We start from the raw sequence: 15,274 nt of genomic DNA, 5'->3' as shown, positions 1-15,274 counted from the left end.
GGTGCTGGACGGTGGAGGAGGCAGAGGCTAGGTTGGAAATTCAAAGAAAGCTCTCCTGCAATGTTATCCTGCTGGGCAACAGACAGCTGCAGCAAACACAGCACAGACATCACTCTGCCAGTAGCTGAGATCCGGCTCAGCTTCAGACAGGATCGAAGTGATCAGTCCGTGACGGTAGCCGTCTGAGAGGAAGGAAGGCCAACAAAATCTACTTCAGATTCCACGGCTATTTACACATAATATAAACAATACACACAAAGTAGAAAGTGGGACGTGTGAGCAAGAGAAAAAACAGACAATAGGAACAGTCCTGCAGGGGCCAGCGCTGTGGCGCAGCAGGTTAATGCCCTGGCCTGAAACACCAGCATCCCATATGGGCGCCGGTTCGAGACCCGGCTGCTCCACTTCCAATCCAGCTTTCTGCTATGGCCTGGAATAGCAGTAGAAGATGGCCCAAGTCCTTGGGCCCCTGCACCCATGTAGGAGACCCAGGGGAGGCTCCTGGCTTCGGATCGCCACAACCCCGGCCATTGTGGCCAATTGGGGAGTGAACCATCGGATGGAAGACCTCTCTCTCTGCCTCTCCTCCTCTGTGTAACTCTTTCAAATAAATAAAAATAAATCTTGAAAAAAAAAAAACAGTCCTGCAGAATCAGCAGACAAGGGCTTTATTTTATTTTTATTTATTTATTTATTTATTTATTGACAGGCAGAGTGGACAGTGAGAGAGACAGAGAGAAAGGTCTTCCTTTGCCGTTGGTTCACCCTCCAATGGCCACTGCGGCCGGCGCACCCACCGCGCTGATCCGAAGGCAGGAGCCAGGTGCTCCTTCTGGTCTCCCATGGGGTGCAGGGCCCAAGCACTTGGGCTATCCTCCACTGCCTTCCCGGGCCACAGCAGAGAGCTGGACTGGAAGAGGAGCAACCAGGACAGAATCCGGTGCCCTGACCGGGACTAGAACCCGGTGTGCTGGTGCCGCAAGGCGGAGGATTAGCCTAGTGAGCCGCGGCGCCGGCCGACAAGGGCTTTAAATTTACTATTATAACTATCATGAGTATGTTAGAAAAAATGGAAGAAAAGTAGACAAGCCTTTGAAAAGATGAGTACTTGTCAATACGATAATGGAATCTGTAGAAAGAATATGGATATTCTACCACCGAAAACCACAGCATTTTAAATTAAGAATCCATTGGCCAGGCTTAACCAGACTGGAGTCAACACAGAATATCAGTTGAGGGGCTGGTGTTGTGGCACAGCAGGTTAGGCCCCTGCTTGGGATGCCTGCATCCCGTATCAGAGAGCCACTTCTCTGCTGCCGATCCAGCTCCCTGCTAGTGCATCCTGGGAGGCAGCAGATGATGCCCTAAGTGCTTGGGCCCCTGCCAGCCACGTGGGAGGAGTGCACAGAGATCCAGACTCCTGGCCTCGGCCTGGCCCAGTCTGGGCCATTGCAGCCATTTGGTGAGTGAACCAGTGGATGGAAGATCTCCCGCTCTCTCTCTTGCTTGTTCTTTCAAGTAGACAAAAATGAATAAACATTTTAAAAACAGCAAGAATATATATGAGTGGACTTGAAGGCTGGTTATTAGAAATTATATAAACTGAATAACAAAGAAAAAATTAAAACAGACCCAAAAGAGATGTGAGATGTGATAAAAAGAGTATATATGAGTTCAAGAAGAGACAAGAAATAACGGGGCACAAGACAAGAATCTGCAAAAACCAGTAAAAGTTATTAATCCACAGGGTCCAAAAGCTCGCAGCAAACCCCAAACTGCATAAATAAGAAGAAAACCACACCCCAAGCGCATTAAACTGTTGAAAACTAAAGAGAAAGAGAAAACCTTAAAAACAACCAGAACAAGTTACTGGCACAAAAACACAAAGAAGGATGAATGAGTTACAGCAAAAACTATGGAAGCCAGAGGAAATGATGCTGGTATCCTTATAATATCAGGGGCAGGGGAACCCTACACCAGAATAGCATTCTCTGTCATTCAGACATGAAGGCGGGCAGGGACGGATTTCAAGATGAACAAAAACCGAGCAAATTTACCATAAGCAGGGCTATCATCCAAGAAATGCTAAAAAAAAAAAAAAAAAAAAAAAAAAAAAGTGCTTTAGATGGAAGGGAAATGAGCCCAGACAGCATCATGGAACTACAGGAAGGAAAGCAAAGGTAGATGCACTTACTACTATAATTTTCCATTAAAAAAGACTCTTGACCAACTAAAACAACAATAGCTGTATATTGTGGAACTCACAGCAAACATAAACTCTATGTAGGGAAAGCACAGAGGCAGTAGGGAGCTACACAGGATCACTCTGTGAGATTCTTAGGCTGTTCACGAAGCAGCAAAACCCTGGCTCAGAGTAGGCCGGGGAAGTCCAGAGGCGTCTGTCATCTCCAGGGCACCGGCGAGAACTGTGCAGTCCCGAAAGGCAGCTTCTCCAAGGGCTGCCGATGTCTGTTCTGCACTGCTGCGTGTGCACATTAGAAACAGACAAAAAAACTGGAGGATTTTTAGTGTTTTTCCTTTCTCCTTAGCTTCAGTGCTTCTCTGGCTGCACCGTGAAGGAATCCAACTCTTCACTAACTGCATCTTCTAATGCACTCCAAACATGAGCTCCCAGGTCTCCCTGTTGTTATCTGACTCCTCCCAAGTCCCTTCCTTCCTCTGTGGTTCACTGGGAAAACAGCAAGCGGGTATCTAGACATGGGGTGGCAGGAAGAGGCTGAGGGAAGGGCCTACGCCTTCCAGTTGCCACTTAGTATCCATCCACATGGCGGCAACCAGCCTGGAAGGACCTCAATGCTGATACTGAAGTCGACCACACCAGTCAGTGGTAAGACGGACCCTCCAACAACAGAAGCCACCTCAGGCAATCGCCTGGCGCTGCACAAGCTGCTTACGGGGTATCTGCAGGGCCACACAGGGAGCCTGTACTGCTCTCACTCCACTTGCTGAGGGTCTTGTATGTTTTTCTCTTGCTACACAAGGAAATCGAGGCTCAGGGAGGTCGGAGAGCACACCCAAGGGCACAGGGTGAATCCCGCGCTGAACCGAGCTCTGTCCAACTCAGAAACAGTCCCTTAAATGCCAGCCCCATCAGGACTTTCCAGGCAGATATTATTAACCTAAACACCAGGCATCCCCATCAACTTTCCTGGAAGGGGAAATCATAAATTTATTTTTGATAGTCTCTGAAATTTAGTAACTCCTTTAATTTTGGATTATGTGGGGGGACGAGTCACAGTAGTGTTAACAGACTTGTAACTTTGTCTCCTGCAGTAAAAACCAGATATTTTCCTATCTGTGCTGTTGTCCCAAGTGTCTCAAAACACTGTTTACCTCCATCAGAACTTAAAATTACGGCATTAGATTCCTGTTGGCTCTTACTAGGTAATGCACTGAAAAAATAATCCCAGAGAGTGCCACGTCACCACTTCGGTCTTTTAAAGTAGCCACAATTCAGTACCTCCGGTTTTCTTTGTAGGCCTATGTATTTTATGCACTTACACACGCTATTCTGAAACAGAATCCACTAAGTTTCCCATGATTACTAAGGGGCAGTGCGGAGCACGCACACACAGAGCGCTTGGCGTAGAAGAGGTCCAGGGCGTGCTGTGTCTTCTATGTGCTCCTGCTTACCATACAGTGTGGCAGGGTTTCGCCTGGCTTTCCTTCCTGGCTAGTCCACGAGTCCTCACAGCACACGAATGGTGTCTTTGGGTTCTTGGTGCTCACTGAATCATCATTTATAGAGTCGCTACTGTGTACAAGTCCCACAGGGTGAGGTTGAGGAATGGAGAAACCCAAAGGAAGAGAAAAATGCACGTGCTTGTTTGAGCATTTTTTCATTCCTGCTTTCATTTAGAGAATTTCCCAGTGGCTACTCAATGCCAGCCTCTGTTTTTGGCCTTGGGGACAACAGGAAGAAGAAGGCCCAAGTCCTTATTCCTGTGGAGCACCCATTCCAGCCAACAGGAAGAAGAGAAAACAAGCTCTCTGGAGAAAGACAAATGGGAACGCCGTCACAGATGTGGGGAAAATCTAATTCTGAATCTGTATCCGTCCGCTCTGTCTGGCCAAGAAGATTTTGGGAGAAATAAATGATAGGGTTAGAAAACAGGAAATGCGGGTGAAGGTGCTCTCAAAGGCAAAGCCCGTGGGGCTCTCATGAGGACAGCCTACCTTGTCCTATGGTTGCCGGTCTTGCCTAGTAAACTTGGAGGAGGAGTGGAGCCTCCATTGCCCCAGGTGTTTCTGGGGCTGGCCCATGCAAAGACACAAGACAGCTGCCAACTCCAGAGTTCCGGTTCTGGTTCAGAGATTCTATGATGCTGTCAATTACTTGGAATGTACAGAGTTGCTTGGATACCTCGGGCTCCTTGTACAAGTCGGAGAGCAGAGCTGGGAGAGAAGTCGTGTGGGTGACCTGCTCCCACCTGCCAAGCATGTGCTCGGGCACCAGGTCATGGGAGACCCAGTGGCCCACACCCTGATTCTGTAGGCCAGATCTTCCATTCAGGAAGAACAGGAGAGAGAGAGAGACACCCCCAGGAGGGGCGGGCATTGCGGCCCAGTGGGTTAAAGCTGCCACTTGAGAGGCACACACCCCCTATCAGAGTGCTGGTTCAAGTCCTGGCTGCTCTGCTTCAGATTCAGCTCTCTACTTAATGCAGCCGGCAAGCAGATGATGGTTCCAGTACTTGAGCTCTGGCCTCCCACACGGGAGACCTGGATGGAGTTCCTGGCTCCTGGTTTCAGCCTGGCCCAGCCCCAGCTGTCATGGCCATTGGAGAAGTGAATCAACGGATGGAAGATCGAGCTCACTGGCTTGCGTGCACTTTCTCTCCTTCCATCTCATATAAATAAATCTTTTTCTTTCTTCTTTTTTTTTTAATTTTTTTATTTTTTGACAGGCAGAGTGGACAGTGAGAGAGAGAGACAGAGAGAAAGGTCTTCCCTTGCCGTTGGTTCACCCTCCAATGGCCGCTGCGGCCGGCACGCTGCAGCCGGCGCACCGCGCTGATCCGATGGCAGGAGCCAGGAGCCAGGTGCTTCTCCTGGTCTCCCATGGGGTGCAGGGCCCAAGCACCTGGGCCATCCTCCACTGCACTCCCTGGCCACAGCAGAGAGCTGGCCTGGAAGAGGGGCAACCGGGACAGAATCCGGCTCCCCGACCGGGACTAGAACCTGGTGTGCCGGCACCGCTAGGCGGAGGATTAGCCTAGTGAGCCGCGGCGCCGGCTTCTTTCTTCTTTTTAAGAGGGGGACCCCCTCCAGCAGAACCAGGAGACACAGGGACTGGACACTGAGGGTGTCTCACAAGGAAGACGGAACTGGAGAAATAGCCAGGATGGCCAGGTTTTCAGTTGACTAACACAGACGCTGATATGGACAAGCCTTTCCCCAAAGAGAATACAACCTCACAACACAAGGAAGATAAACACAGCGAGTCCACACATTGCTCCAGAGAGGTGGAACCTCAGACTACAAAGCAGGTAACTTTGGTAAACCAGGACCTGCTCACAGCATAGTTACCGTATACGCTCACCAAACGCAGAAGAGCCACCTGCCAGGGTCCTCGGCTCCCTCATCTGTCCCCAGGCCCAGCTCACCTCTCTGTGTTTTGGACTCAGGCTCCTCCACTCTCCGGGTGAACGTCCTGCTTCCGCAAACGGGGACACTCAGCGCTGGGAATCTTCACCTCCGGAAGAGGACGCCGACGCCGACAGCTCTTGTGGGGTGGGAGTGGCGGACAGATCAAGACCAGCCCAGAGCACCTCGGGCGCTGTTCTTTCCATCCCGGTCTTCACTTTTTTCAAAGCAAATTTCTCCAAAAGCTTCCTTATTCGATCATGCCTCCCTCCAATAAAAATGCAGTAAGGATGACACAGTGCTGGGTTCACTCGGGCAACTCAAACACATGTCTGACAAAGAGTCTACACTTGACTCGGCCGGCTTAGAAACTCATGCAGATAACTGTGACGACAGAGGCGGTCACAGGCAGTTCAGATAAAGAGGGGGAAGAGGGAGGAAGAGACAGAATGTTACTGGAGAAAGGGTCAGGGACAGGCCGACTCCACATAGTTCTGGGGTATGTGGGAGGGACCAACTTCCCCGGCAGTAGGGTCAGCTTGAAGGTCAGAAGGCCTTCCTCTTAAGATGCTGCTAGGAAAGTCTGCATCCCCAGCTCTATTCTCCATTCCAGCTTCCTGATAATGGGCGCCCTGGGAGGCAGCAGGTGATGGCTCAAGTAGCTGGGTCCCTGCCAACCATGTGGGAGACCTGGATTGAGTTCCTGGCTCCTGGCTTCAGCCTGGCCCAGCCCCTGCTGTTGCAGGCATTTGAGGAGTGAATGAACAGATCAAAGAACCCTCTCTGTCTTTGCCTTTCTTTTTTTTTTCTAATTTTTATTTTTTATTTTTTTGACAGGCAGATTTAGACAGTGAGAGAGAGAGACAGAGATAAAAGTCTTCTTTTTTCCATTGGTTCACCCCCCAAATGGCTGCTACAGCCAGCGCTGTGCCGATCCAAAGCCAGGAGCCAGGTGCTTCTCCTGGTCTCCCATGCGGGTGCAGGGCGCAAGGACCTGGGCCATCCTCCACTGCACTCCGGGCCACAACAGAGAGCTGGCCTGGAAGAGGAACAACCAGGACAGAACCGGTGCCCCGACCGGGACTAGAACCCAGGGTGCCAGCGCAGCAGGCGGAGGATTAGCCTATTGAGCCGCGGCGCTGGCCCTGTCTTTGCCTTTCAAAAGAGATGATAGACGGATACAAAGATAGCTGGATGAACAGATGCCTTCTAATCACGCTTAGCTGTTCAAACATGAACTAGAATTGTAGGATCACACGGTAAGTACACAGTCACAAGAAGTATTCAATAAAATGAAATGTGGATGATCTGTTAAGGATATTGTAGAAGATATTCCATGAATTTTCCCCTGTTGGTATGAAGCTGGGACTAAGGAGATCTTGAGCTCTTGCCAAGCCCATGGGTCCCTTATCTTATCCACCAACAGAGTGTGGGGTTACCAACGAGCCTCTCAGAAGAAACAGCCATACCTCATATCAAGCTTCTTAGGAAATCAAGTATTTTTATTCATTTACTGGATTTCATATACCTTGCAGTCCTTAAAACAACTACCAACAGCAGCCACACAAGCCACATGTGAAATGGCAAACAGATGCCCCGGACAACACCCCGCTCCGTCACACACTCAGGAAGGAAGAAAACCCCACAGGGCGCTGACATGGCTTGCCTGAAGCATGACAGGAATTCCTGCAGGGCCCCATGGCAACCAAGCCCTGGGCTTCCTGGGGCTGGACACTCAAAGGCTCCTCCTTCACTTGGATGTCGACTTGACAAGTTAAAGACACCTTACACTGAGTCCCTCTCCCTCTCAATGTTCATCCACAGTTGAGGGCCCAATCAGAAAAAGCGGCAGCTTACACATCACGGCAGGGCCTCAGCCAGCCAGGCCACATGGCCAGATTCTGGACACGTTTCCAGGTTCAGCAGCCACAGGACCCAGAGCCACACAGGGCTGACAGCTCAGGCTTCAGCTGAAAAATCTGCTGAAAGGGGCTCTCGCGAGCCAGACCCTTTGATTTCCTAAGTTGGCCCAAGTACACGAGAGAAAGATGTAAAGCAAGTAACAAGACGCTAACAGCACCCGAGAACCTGGGGTTCTCTTTCGGCCGTCCACGGGGTGAAGTCAGCCGGGAGTCGGCCCAATGGTCCGCGGGCAGCTCCTCTGCCGGAGGAAAGGCTGGTCGGGATGGCAGGTGCATCAGGCCCAAGGCGGGGCTCCTAGTTCTCCTTCCGCGGCTGCTGCAACCGCTTGGCCACAGCGGTGATGAGAGCTGCTCCCTTCCCACTGCCATCCTCTGACAGCATGAAAGTCACCTCGCATCGAGGAGCCAACTCCTTCACAGTCTCCTGCAATATCCGAGAAAAGCTATGAAAGAGAGAGAGAAGCATCATCAGCTCAGTTTTGGAAAGGGATTTACAAGCGACTCTGGTCGAGTCTCCTCGCCACCCTTGCCTCTCAAGTCTCCCAACAGCTTCTGACACAGCTCTTGCAGGCTCTCCTTTCACACAACTACTAGCATGGGATGGTGGGATGGCTCCAGGCTCTCAAGGGCAGAACATCACAGTGTAACGAACAATCCTGTGGAAACAGTTATTACTCTCTACTGCAGAACTGCTGCTCAGAAGTTCAGAAACCTGTCCAAATTTGTACAGCTAACATGCTGATCAGAACCTGTACCAGGTCTTTTTCCCAAAATCTTTCTTTTTTCAGGCTCAAAATTTCCCCTTTTTAGTTCAAATTTCTTCAAGGCCAGGCATTTGCTCTTTTTTTTTTTTTTTTTGGACAGGCAGAGTGGACAGTGAGAGAGAGAGACAGAGAGAAAGGTCTTCCTTTGCCGTTGGTTCACCCTCCAACGGCCGCCGCGGCCAGCGCGCTGCAGCCGGCACACCGCGCTGATCCAAAGCCAGGAGCCAGGTACTTATCCTGGTCTCCCATGGGGTGCAGGGCCCAAGCACTTGGGCCATCCTCCACTGCCTTCCCAGGCCACAGCAGAGAGCTGGCCTGGAAGGGGTCAACGGGGACAGAATCTGGCACCCCAACCGGGACTAGAACCCGGTGTGCCGGCGCCACAGGCAGAGGATTAGCCTAGCGAGCCGCGGCGCCGGCCAGGCATTTGCTCTTGAGGTTAAGACAACACTGCTTGGGAAGCACAAATTCCATATTGGAGTGCCCGAGTTTGAGTCCCGCTCCACTCCTGGCTCCAGCTTCCTGCTAATGCACACCCTGGGAAGCAGCGGTGATCACTCAAGTAGTTGCGTCCCTGTCTGTCACATGGGAGACTCTGATGGACTTCCTGCTTCCTGGCTTTGGCTTTAGCCTTGGCACAGTCCTGTCTGTTCTGGGCATTTGGGGAGTGAACTGTCTTTTGCTCTCTGCCCCTCAAATAAATAAAATTTTTTTTTGAGCTAACTCTTCAGGGATACAGCAGGTTAAGCCACCACTTGGGAACCTGTACCCATTACTGGAGTGCCAGTTTGAGCATTGGCTGCTCTGCCTCCATTTCAGCCTCCTGATAATGTACCTGGGAGGCAGATAGTAGCTGGAGTAATTCAGTTCCTGCCACCCACATAGGATACCGAGATGGAGTTCCTGGCTCCTGACTTCAGCCTGGTCTGGCCCTTGACATGAACCAGTTGGTGGAGGATCTTTCTCATTCTTTCACATAATCTATTTTCTAAAAAAGATTTTTTATTTATTTAAAAGACAGAGTTACAAAGATAGGCAGAGAGAGAGAGAGAGAGAGGCCTTCCATCTGCTGGTTCACTCTCCAAATGGCTACAACAGCAAGAGCTGAGCCGATTTGAAGCCAGGAGCCAGGAGCTTCTTCCAGGTCTCCCACGTGGGTGCAGGGGCCAAGCACTTGGGCCATCCTCCACTGCTTTCCCAGGCACTTTAGCAGGGAGCTGGATCTGAAGTGGAGCAGCTGGGACTTGAACTGGCACCCATATGGGATGCCAGCGCTGCAGGCCAGGGCTTTAACCCGTTACAGCACAGCACCAGCCCTTCAAATACTATATTTCAAAAAGCTAACTCATCATTTATACAAAAAATTAAATATAAAATAGAAACCTATAAGCAGCTTATAGTTGATAAATGCTCTGAGCCAGGTATAACGGTTGATTCTGAGTGCCACCTTGCGAGAGCCAGCTGTGCTTCCAGGAGGCAGAGGCACTGGGGCTCAGCCCTTGTCTGCAGACTCAATGGGTGACATCACCATGCAGCACTCTGTCCCAGGAGAGGGCAGGACACCATCCCACTGGGCAGCCCAGGAGGCCACCACCCCCAACCCCCGCCAGGCCTCTCGGGGCACTCACTGGGGGTGTAGCTTGTACAGGGTGCCGTCCACACCCACGGTGATCCTCAGGCGCTCCAGCCCCTGGTCTTCCCTCCTCTTTTCCACGATGGCAGCCAGGCCGGCACCACAGAGCTGGGCTGCCCGCCGGGACACGACGCCGCACACCTCCTTCACCACAATGCTGTCCTCGCACGTGCTGTCCAGGCCCAGCTGCTGCAGGATCCTCCGCACCTGGAGAAGGGCCAGGCGGTCGCTGTGGGCAGGCACAGCGGTGGGTCAGGACCTGCTTCCTGGGGCCCTGGGACCTGCTCCGTGTAACACACAGCTTCCCCATCGTGAAGTGCCCCGGAGACCCAGGCAACAGCTCAACGGGAGCACAAGGCCTGAGATCTCCCCAGGAAGTTCCATCGTCTTTACAAACCGCAGTGTGCGTGCCTCTCGTGTTAGGCGTGTTTACTCCCATTCCCTCACTGGGAGAGCCTGTGAGATGTGGCAACCTACACACCAGGACCCATTTTCCAGCAGAGGATCCAGAGGTTCAGAGGACCTGAGCTCTCATACAGTAGCGAGCAGGCTTCCAACACCAGCCTCTGCCAGCAGCTCCGGCCCTCTGGCAGGGACCATGCCAGCTCTCAGCTCTCCACCCCATTTAGTGGGGGGCCATCTCTCTCACTCTGTCTTTTAAAGCTTTATTTATTTGAAAGGCAGAAAAAGAGGGAGACAGAGAGAGAGGCTTTCCATCCGCTGGGTCACTCCCCAAGTGGCTGCAATGGCTGGAGCTGGGCCGATCTGAAGCCAGGAGCCAGGAGCTTCTTCCGGGACTCCCATGTGGGTGCAGGAGCCCAAGGACTTGGCCCATCCTCCACTGCTTTCCCAGGCCACTAGCAGGGAGCTGGATCGGAAGTGGAGCTGCCCCCACTGTGCTCACGGGGCTTCTGAGAGAAAATCTGCCAGTGCTGCAGGGCCCTTTGTGCTGCCTTGACAATGACAGGGAGTCATCCCTGTGAAATCTTGGTGATTTACAAAGTCCTTTGGATTTCTATACATTATCAGGGATATTCATAAGCATATATTAAAAAGTGACCCATTTTGATATCATTCTGTTATGAAAATGTTATTAGAACCCCAATAAATTACTGTTTTTCCCTTTGTGCTGAAGAAAAGACTTGGCTCACTGGTGGTGAGTAGGGCAGGAACTGCCCTGTTCTGGAAGAGCCAGGCTCTGAGGAACAGATTCCTAAGCAGGCCCTCAGCTGCACACGTGATGAGGGTTCCCATCCCCAGCCGGCTCTCTGGTGACTGTGACCTTCTGTTGAGGATCCTCTTGGAGGGCTGTACAAAACCCTGCATTGACGGGAAAACCCATCTGGCTGGTGTGAAGTCCGTGCAGCCGCTCAGCCCAGGTGGAGGCGCCCTTTGTCATCCACCTTGGAGAGCCTTCAGTTGTTCCCCTGGAGGAGCGGGGCCTTTCCCGACACCAGGTGACACTGAGGTGTGCTACAGAGGGGCTCTGGGGCCATATGTGAATGCTGATGTTCCTTTTGTGTCCCACAGTCACGGGGAGGGTACCCACCAATCCCTAAGCAAGATGAACTTGTCCTACAGAAAAGTCAAGGCCTCCAAGAAATGGTATAAGTCACGTTTTTTGGCATTGAACCTCCTAATTCCAGGTCCTTGGGAAGCATGATGTGGAACTGGGTCCTAACAGCTGCAAAAATTTGAGTGCCCTGAGCTGGCCTTGTGGAGAAGGCTCTGTGTCTGTAACTTGGGAGCTCCAAGTCTGAGGATGTGTTGAACCCCTTCTGCAAAACTGCACTACTAGTGTCCTGAAAGTTTGTGTCTACCCACATGTCTGATTTAACTACCAGAAAACTCCTTCTGTCCTGTGACAGGTCAGGACCAAGTCTCGGAGGTGAAGCATTACTCAGCAGCACAATAGTAGAAATCACCCAGCTCTGAACGGCTTGTTTCGTGACAGCTACTGCTCCTTGTTTTACATTACCTGGAAAACCTCCTTTTTTACTTCTTGTTCACAACTAGTTTTCTCTTTCTCTTTCTCTCTCTTTCTTTCTTTCTTTCTTTCTTTCTTTCTTTCTTTCTTTCTTTCTCTCTCTCTCTCTCTCTCTCTCTCTCTCTCTTTCTCTCTCTCTCTCTCTCTCTCTCTCTTTCTTTCTTTCTTTCTTTGACAGGTAGAGTTATAGACAGTGAGAGAGAGAGACAGAGAGAAAGGTCTTCCTTCCGTTAGTTCAGTCCTCAAATGGCCACCACGGCCGGCGCTGCGCCGACCCGAAGCCAGGAGCCAGGTGCTTCCTCCTGGTCTCCCATGGGGTGCAGGGCCCAAGCACTTGGACCATCCTCCACTGCACTCCCGGGCCACAGCAGAGAGCTGGCCTGAAAGAGGAGCAACTGGGACTAGAACCTGGCACCCATATGGGATGCCGGCGCCGCAGGTGGAAGATTAACCAAGTGAGCCAAGGTGCCAGGCTCCACAACTAGTTTTCTTATTGATCCTAGTGGACTGTCTTTTCTTACACAGACTGATTTTGGCCAACATGTGGCAGTTGATAATTAATGCATGTTTCATGCATATGCAAAACAAAAAATATATTAGTTGCTTTTAAGGAATTTCTGACATTACATGTGCTTTTCTGTAGAAATTGTTACTGGACTTATAATTACATACTTAACTCCAATCAGGTTTCTGTAAAATTTAAATAAAACCAAATTCAAAAAAAAAAAAAAAAAAAAAAAGAAGTGGAGCAGCCAGGACTTGACCCAGCACCCATATGGGATGCCAGCACTGCAGGCAGCTGTTTTACCAGCTATGTCACAGTGTCGTCCCCTCCCCCCTTTTTTAAGCCAACTCTCTTTCTACCTAACATTTTCTTTTTTTTTCTTTTTTTTTTCTTTTTGACAGGCAGAGTGGACAGTGAGAGAGAGACAGAGAGAAAGGTCTTCCTTTGCCATTTCTACCTAACATTTTCTGATTCTCTGCTTTCTCATCCAACGAGAGTACACGCCGTGTGAGGATAAAATGATATCTTCCATAGCAGCCAGCACAGGGCTGAGTGTGTTCAACAAGCAGGTGATTGAAGGATGCAGAACACACACCAGCCCCTTAGAGGAGGGAGGGAGACAGATACACAGAGTGAACCAAATGCACACAACACCCAAAGCCTGGAGCCAGGAGCCAGGAGCCAGGAGCCAGGAACTCAATTTAGACCTCCCTCGTGGGTGGCAGGGACCCAGTTACTTGAGCCACCACTGCTGCCTCCCAGGGTGCCCGTCAGCAGGAAGCTGGAGTTGCGAGTGAAACCAGGAATGGAACCCAGGCATTCCAAACGGCATCTTACCCACCACACCAAATGCCTGCCCCAGTCTGTATTTTTAGACTTTGTTAAATGAATAACACTGTGTACCAAGGGGGAAAACAGAGCTTGCATTTTTTTTTTTTTAATGTGTATGGAACTAAAATTTGCGATTCCTTATAGGCCTCGTCCCCTGGTTTACCAAGCCCTTTCATGTACTGTATCCTCAGAGCAGTCCTGGGGGTTAAGCCACAGAGCGATTGTTTATCTTGTAATGAAAGAAGCCGTGGTCCAGAGAGGTGAAGCAGGCCGCCTCAGGTCACACAGCTCAAACAGGTTAAGTGGGAAACACACACTCTGAGACTGGAAACCCAGGGCTCTTCCCCGGGGAATCCCTGTGCATAGCACACTCTGACATGGGCCACAGCCAGCAACAGCACCACTTTCCCACGGACACTAACTGGATATGATTTTCTTTGTATTCCATGAAAGAAATGCAGAGATCAAACCATGCAAAGCAGACGCTTCTTGGGCAACAGAAGCGAATGACTGTGCAGCGTGCGGCTGCTGCCACCTTGTACTCCGCCAGGAACAACATCCTCTGTACTCAGCGACCCCCTCCCTCTGCCTCCAAAAAAAGCAAGGCAAAGCTAAGCCGCTCTGCTTCTCTGCTGCACAGGGGGAGAAACTGTCTCCCACAGCCAGAGAAGATCCCTCTGGTCATCAGAGGCGACTTTTTTTTTTAATTGTTTTCTTGTGCCTTTAAAAACTAGCCCTGTTCTTAGGATGGCCTCCTAATCTGAGAGGGAGCGTGCTGTGTGTCTTGCCGGACTCCCCCTGTGAGAACTGAGCAGAGACAAGGAGAAGCATGGGTGACTTCTACCCTGAGACTCTCATCAGCACTCATCAGCGGGGGCCACTGATCCCGCAGCACCTGCTCAGGCAGCGAGGGCGCCTCTGCAGCAGCCGCCTGATTCCCCTCTGCCCCGCACACTGCTTGCATTTATAAAGCGGTTTCCTCTTCTCCCCTCTGCAATGGGCTTTTTCATTCGCAGTATTTGAACATATTTACTCAGATTCACTGAGTACAATCGAGAGAAAGGTCAAGCACAAAGCCTCTGCTAATATCCAGTACTTGTACAAAGGAAAAAGCAGGGAAACGAACGTACTTGCTCACAACTGCCCATGGTGGAAGCTGGACCTATCTGTTTAAAGGCAGTATTTCCTGGGGCTGGCACTGTGCTGCCGCAGGCTAAGCCACACCATAGGGAAACACTTTCTTTAACCAACATTTCTGCAGTAAGAAAACAACTCACAAAATACAACTGACTATGTGTACAAGAAATAGATTGTATCTCAGAAAAGCAGAAAATTATAAATTATAAGCCAGATACCCTAGACCAAAGGGAAAGGTTAGTAAATTATAAAAGCATAATGTAACTCTAATGCAGCCATTCAGAACAACAAGCACATCTAAGTGAAGAAGGGGAAGTCCTCCTTTTTAGAAGTATTACAGCTAGTAAATCCAGGAATGAGCCCCTCAAATTATCAACATTTGGGAGTAGGCAATGAAGCTAGTGGTTACGATGCCCACATCCCATACCGAAGCACCTGGTTTCGATCGCCAGCTCTGGCTCGTGACTCCAGCTTCCTGCTGATGTGAATCCTGGAAGGCAGCAGTGACGGCTCAAGTAACTAAGTTCCTGATACCCACGTGGGAGACATGACTGTATTCCTGGCTTACAGCCTTGGTCCCCGCCCAGCCTAGCTGATGCAGACATTTGGGGCGTGAATCAGCACTTTCTAAATAAATAAAGGTAAAAATACATAAAGGTAAAAGTTATCACCATTTTACAAACTCTAGTGACATAACAGATCTAGGCAATAAGCATCAATGACTGAAAACATAGGAGAGAGACAGATAAGGCCGTCTATGAAATATTCTTATCCAAAATTCAACACCAAATGTAACCACACAACTGTGTCTAGTTATGAGTTCTCAGGAAATACAAGAGACAGAGGAAAAGGTTACATGCTGCAACCAGCCAAATCCAGAATATAGGA

At 50.3% G+C, this 15,274-nt stretch overlaps 2 protein-coding genes and 1 non-coding gene across 4 annotated transcripts in view; all 3 read right to left on the bottom strand.

The window, feature by feature from the left end:
• The window catches only part of HK1 (hexokinase 1), a 93,110-nt gene extending 87,119 nt beyond the window's left edge, over positions 1 to 5,991 (bottom strand). Inside the window, exon 1 of the mRNA XM_070057777.1 lies at positions 5,628 to 5,991. The gene's annotated coding sequence lies outside the window, so the exon portion shown is untranslated. The remainder of the gene's footprint in view (positions 1 to 5,627) is intronic.
• Positions 5,992 to 7,082: 1,091 nt separating this feature from the next.
• The window catches only part of HKDC1 (hexokinase domain containing 1), a 48,700-nt gene continuing 40,508 nt past the window's right edge, over positions 7,083 to 15,274 (bottom strand). For both annotated transcript variants that reach the window (XM_070057778.1, XM_002718444.5), the window contains exons 17-18: positions 9,922 to 10,155; positions 7,083 to 7,972 (exon numbers count right to left, since the gene is read on the bottom strand). In XM_070057778.1, the coding sequence (XP_069913879.1) occupies positions 7,825 to 7,972; positions 9,922 to 10,155 (382 nt within the window). In that variant the 3' untranslated portion in view covers positions 7,083 to 7,824. The remainder of the gene's footprint in view (positions 7,973 to 9,921; positions 10,156 to 15,274) is intronic.
• LOC127484286 (small Cajal body-specific RNA 11) lies at positions 13,956 to 14,089 on the bottom strand. The gene has a single exon (XR_007911167.2). It is a non-coding gene; the product is annotated as a small Cajal body-specific RNA 11 (non-coding RNA).

This window comes from Oryctolagus cuniculus, chromosome 15, assembly GCF_964237555.1.
Source record: "Oryctolagus cuniculus chromosome 15, mOryCun1.1, whole genome shotgun sequence".
Classification (NCBI taxonomy): Eukaryota; Metazoa; Chordata; class Mammalia; order Lagomorpha; family Leporidae; genus Oryctolagus; species Oryctolagus cuniculus.
This window is presented reverse-complemented; position numbering and strand designations above follow the sequence as displayed.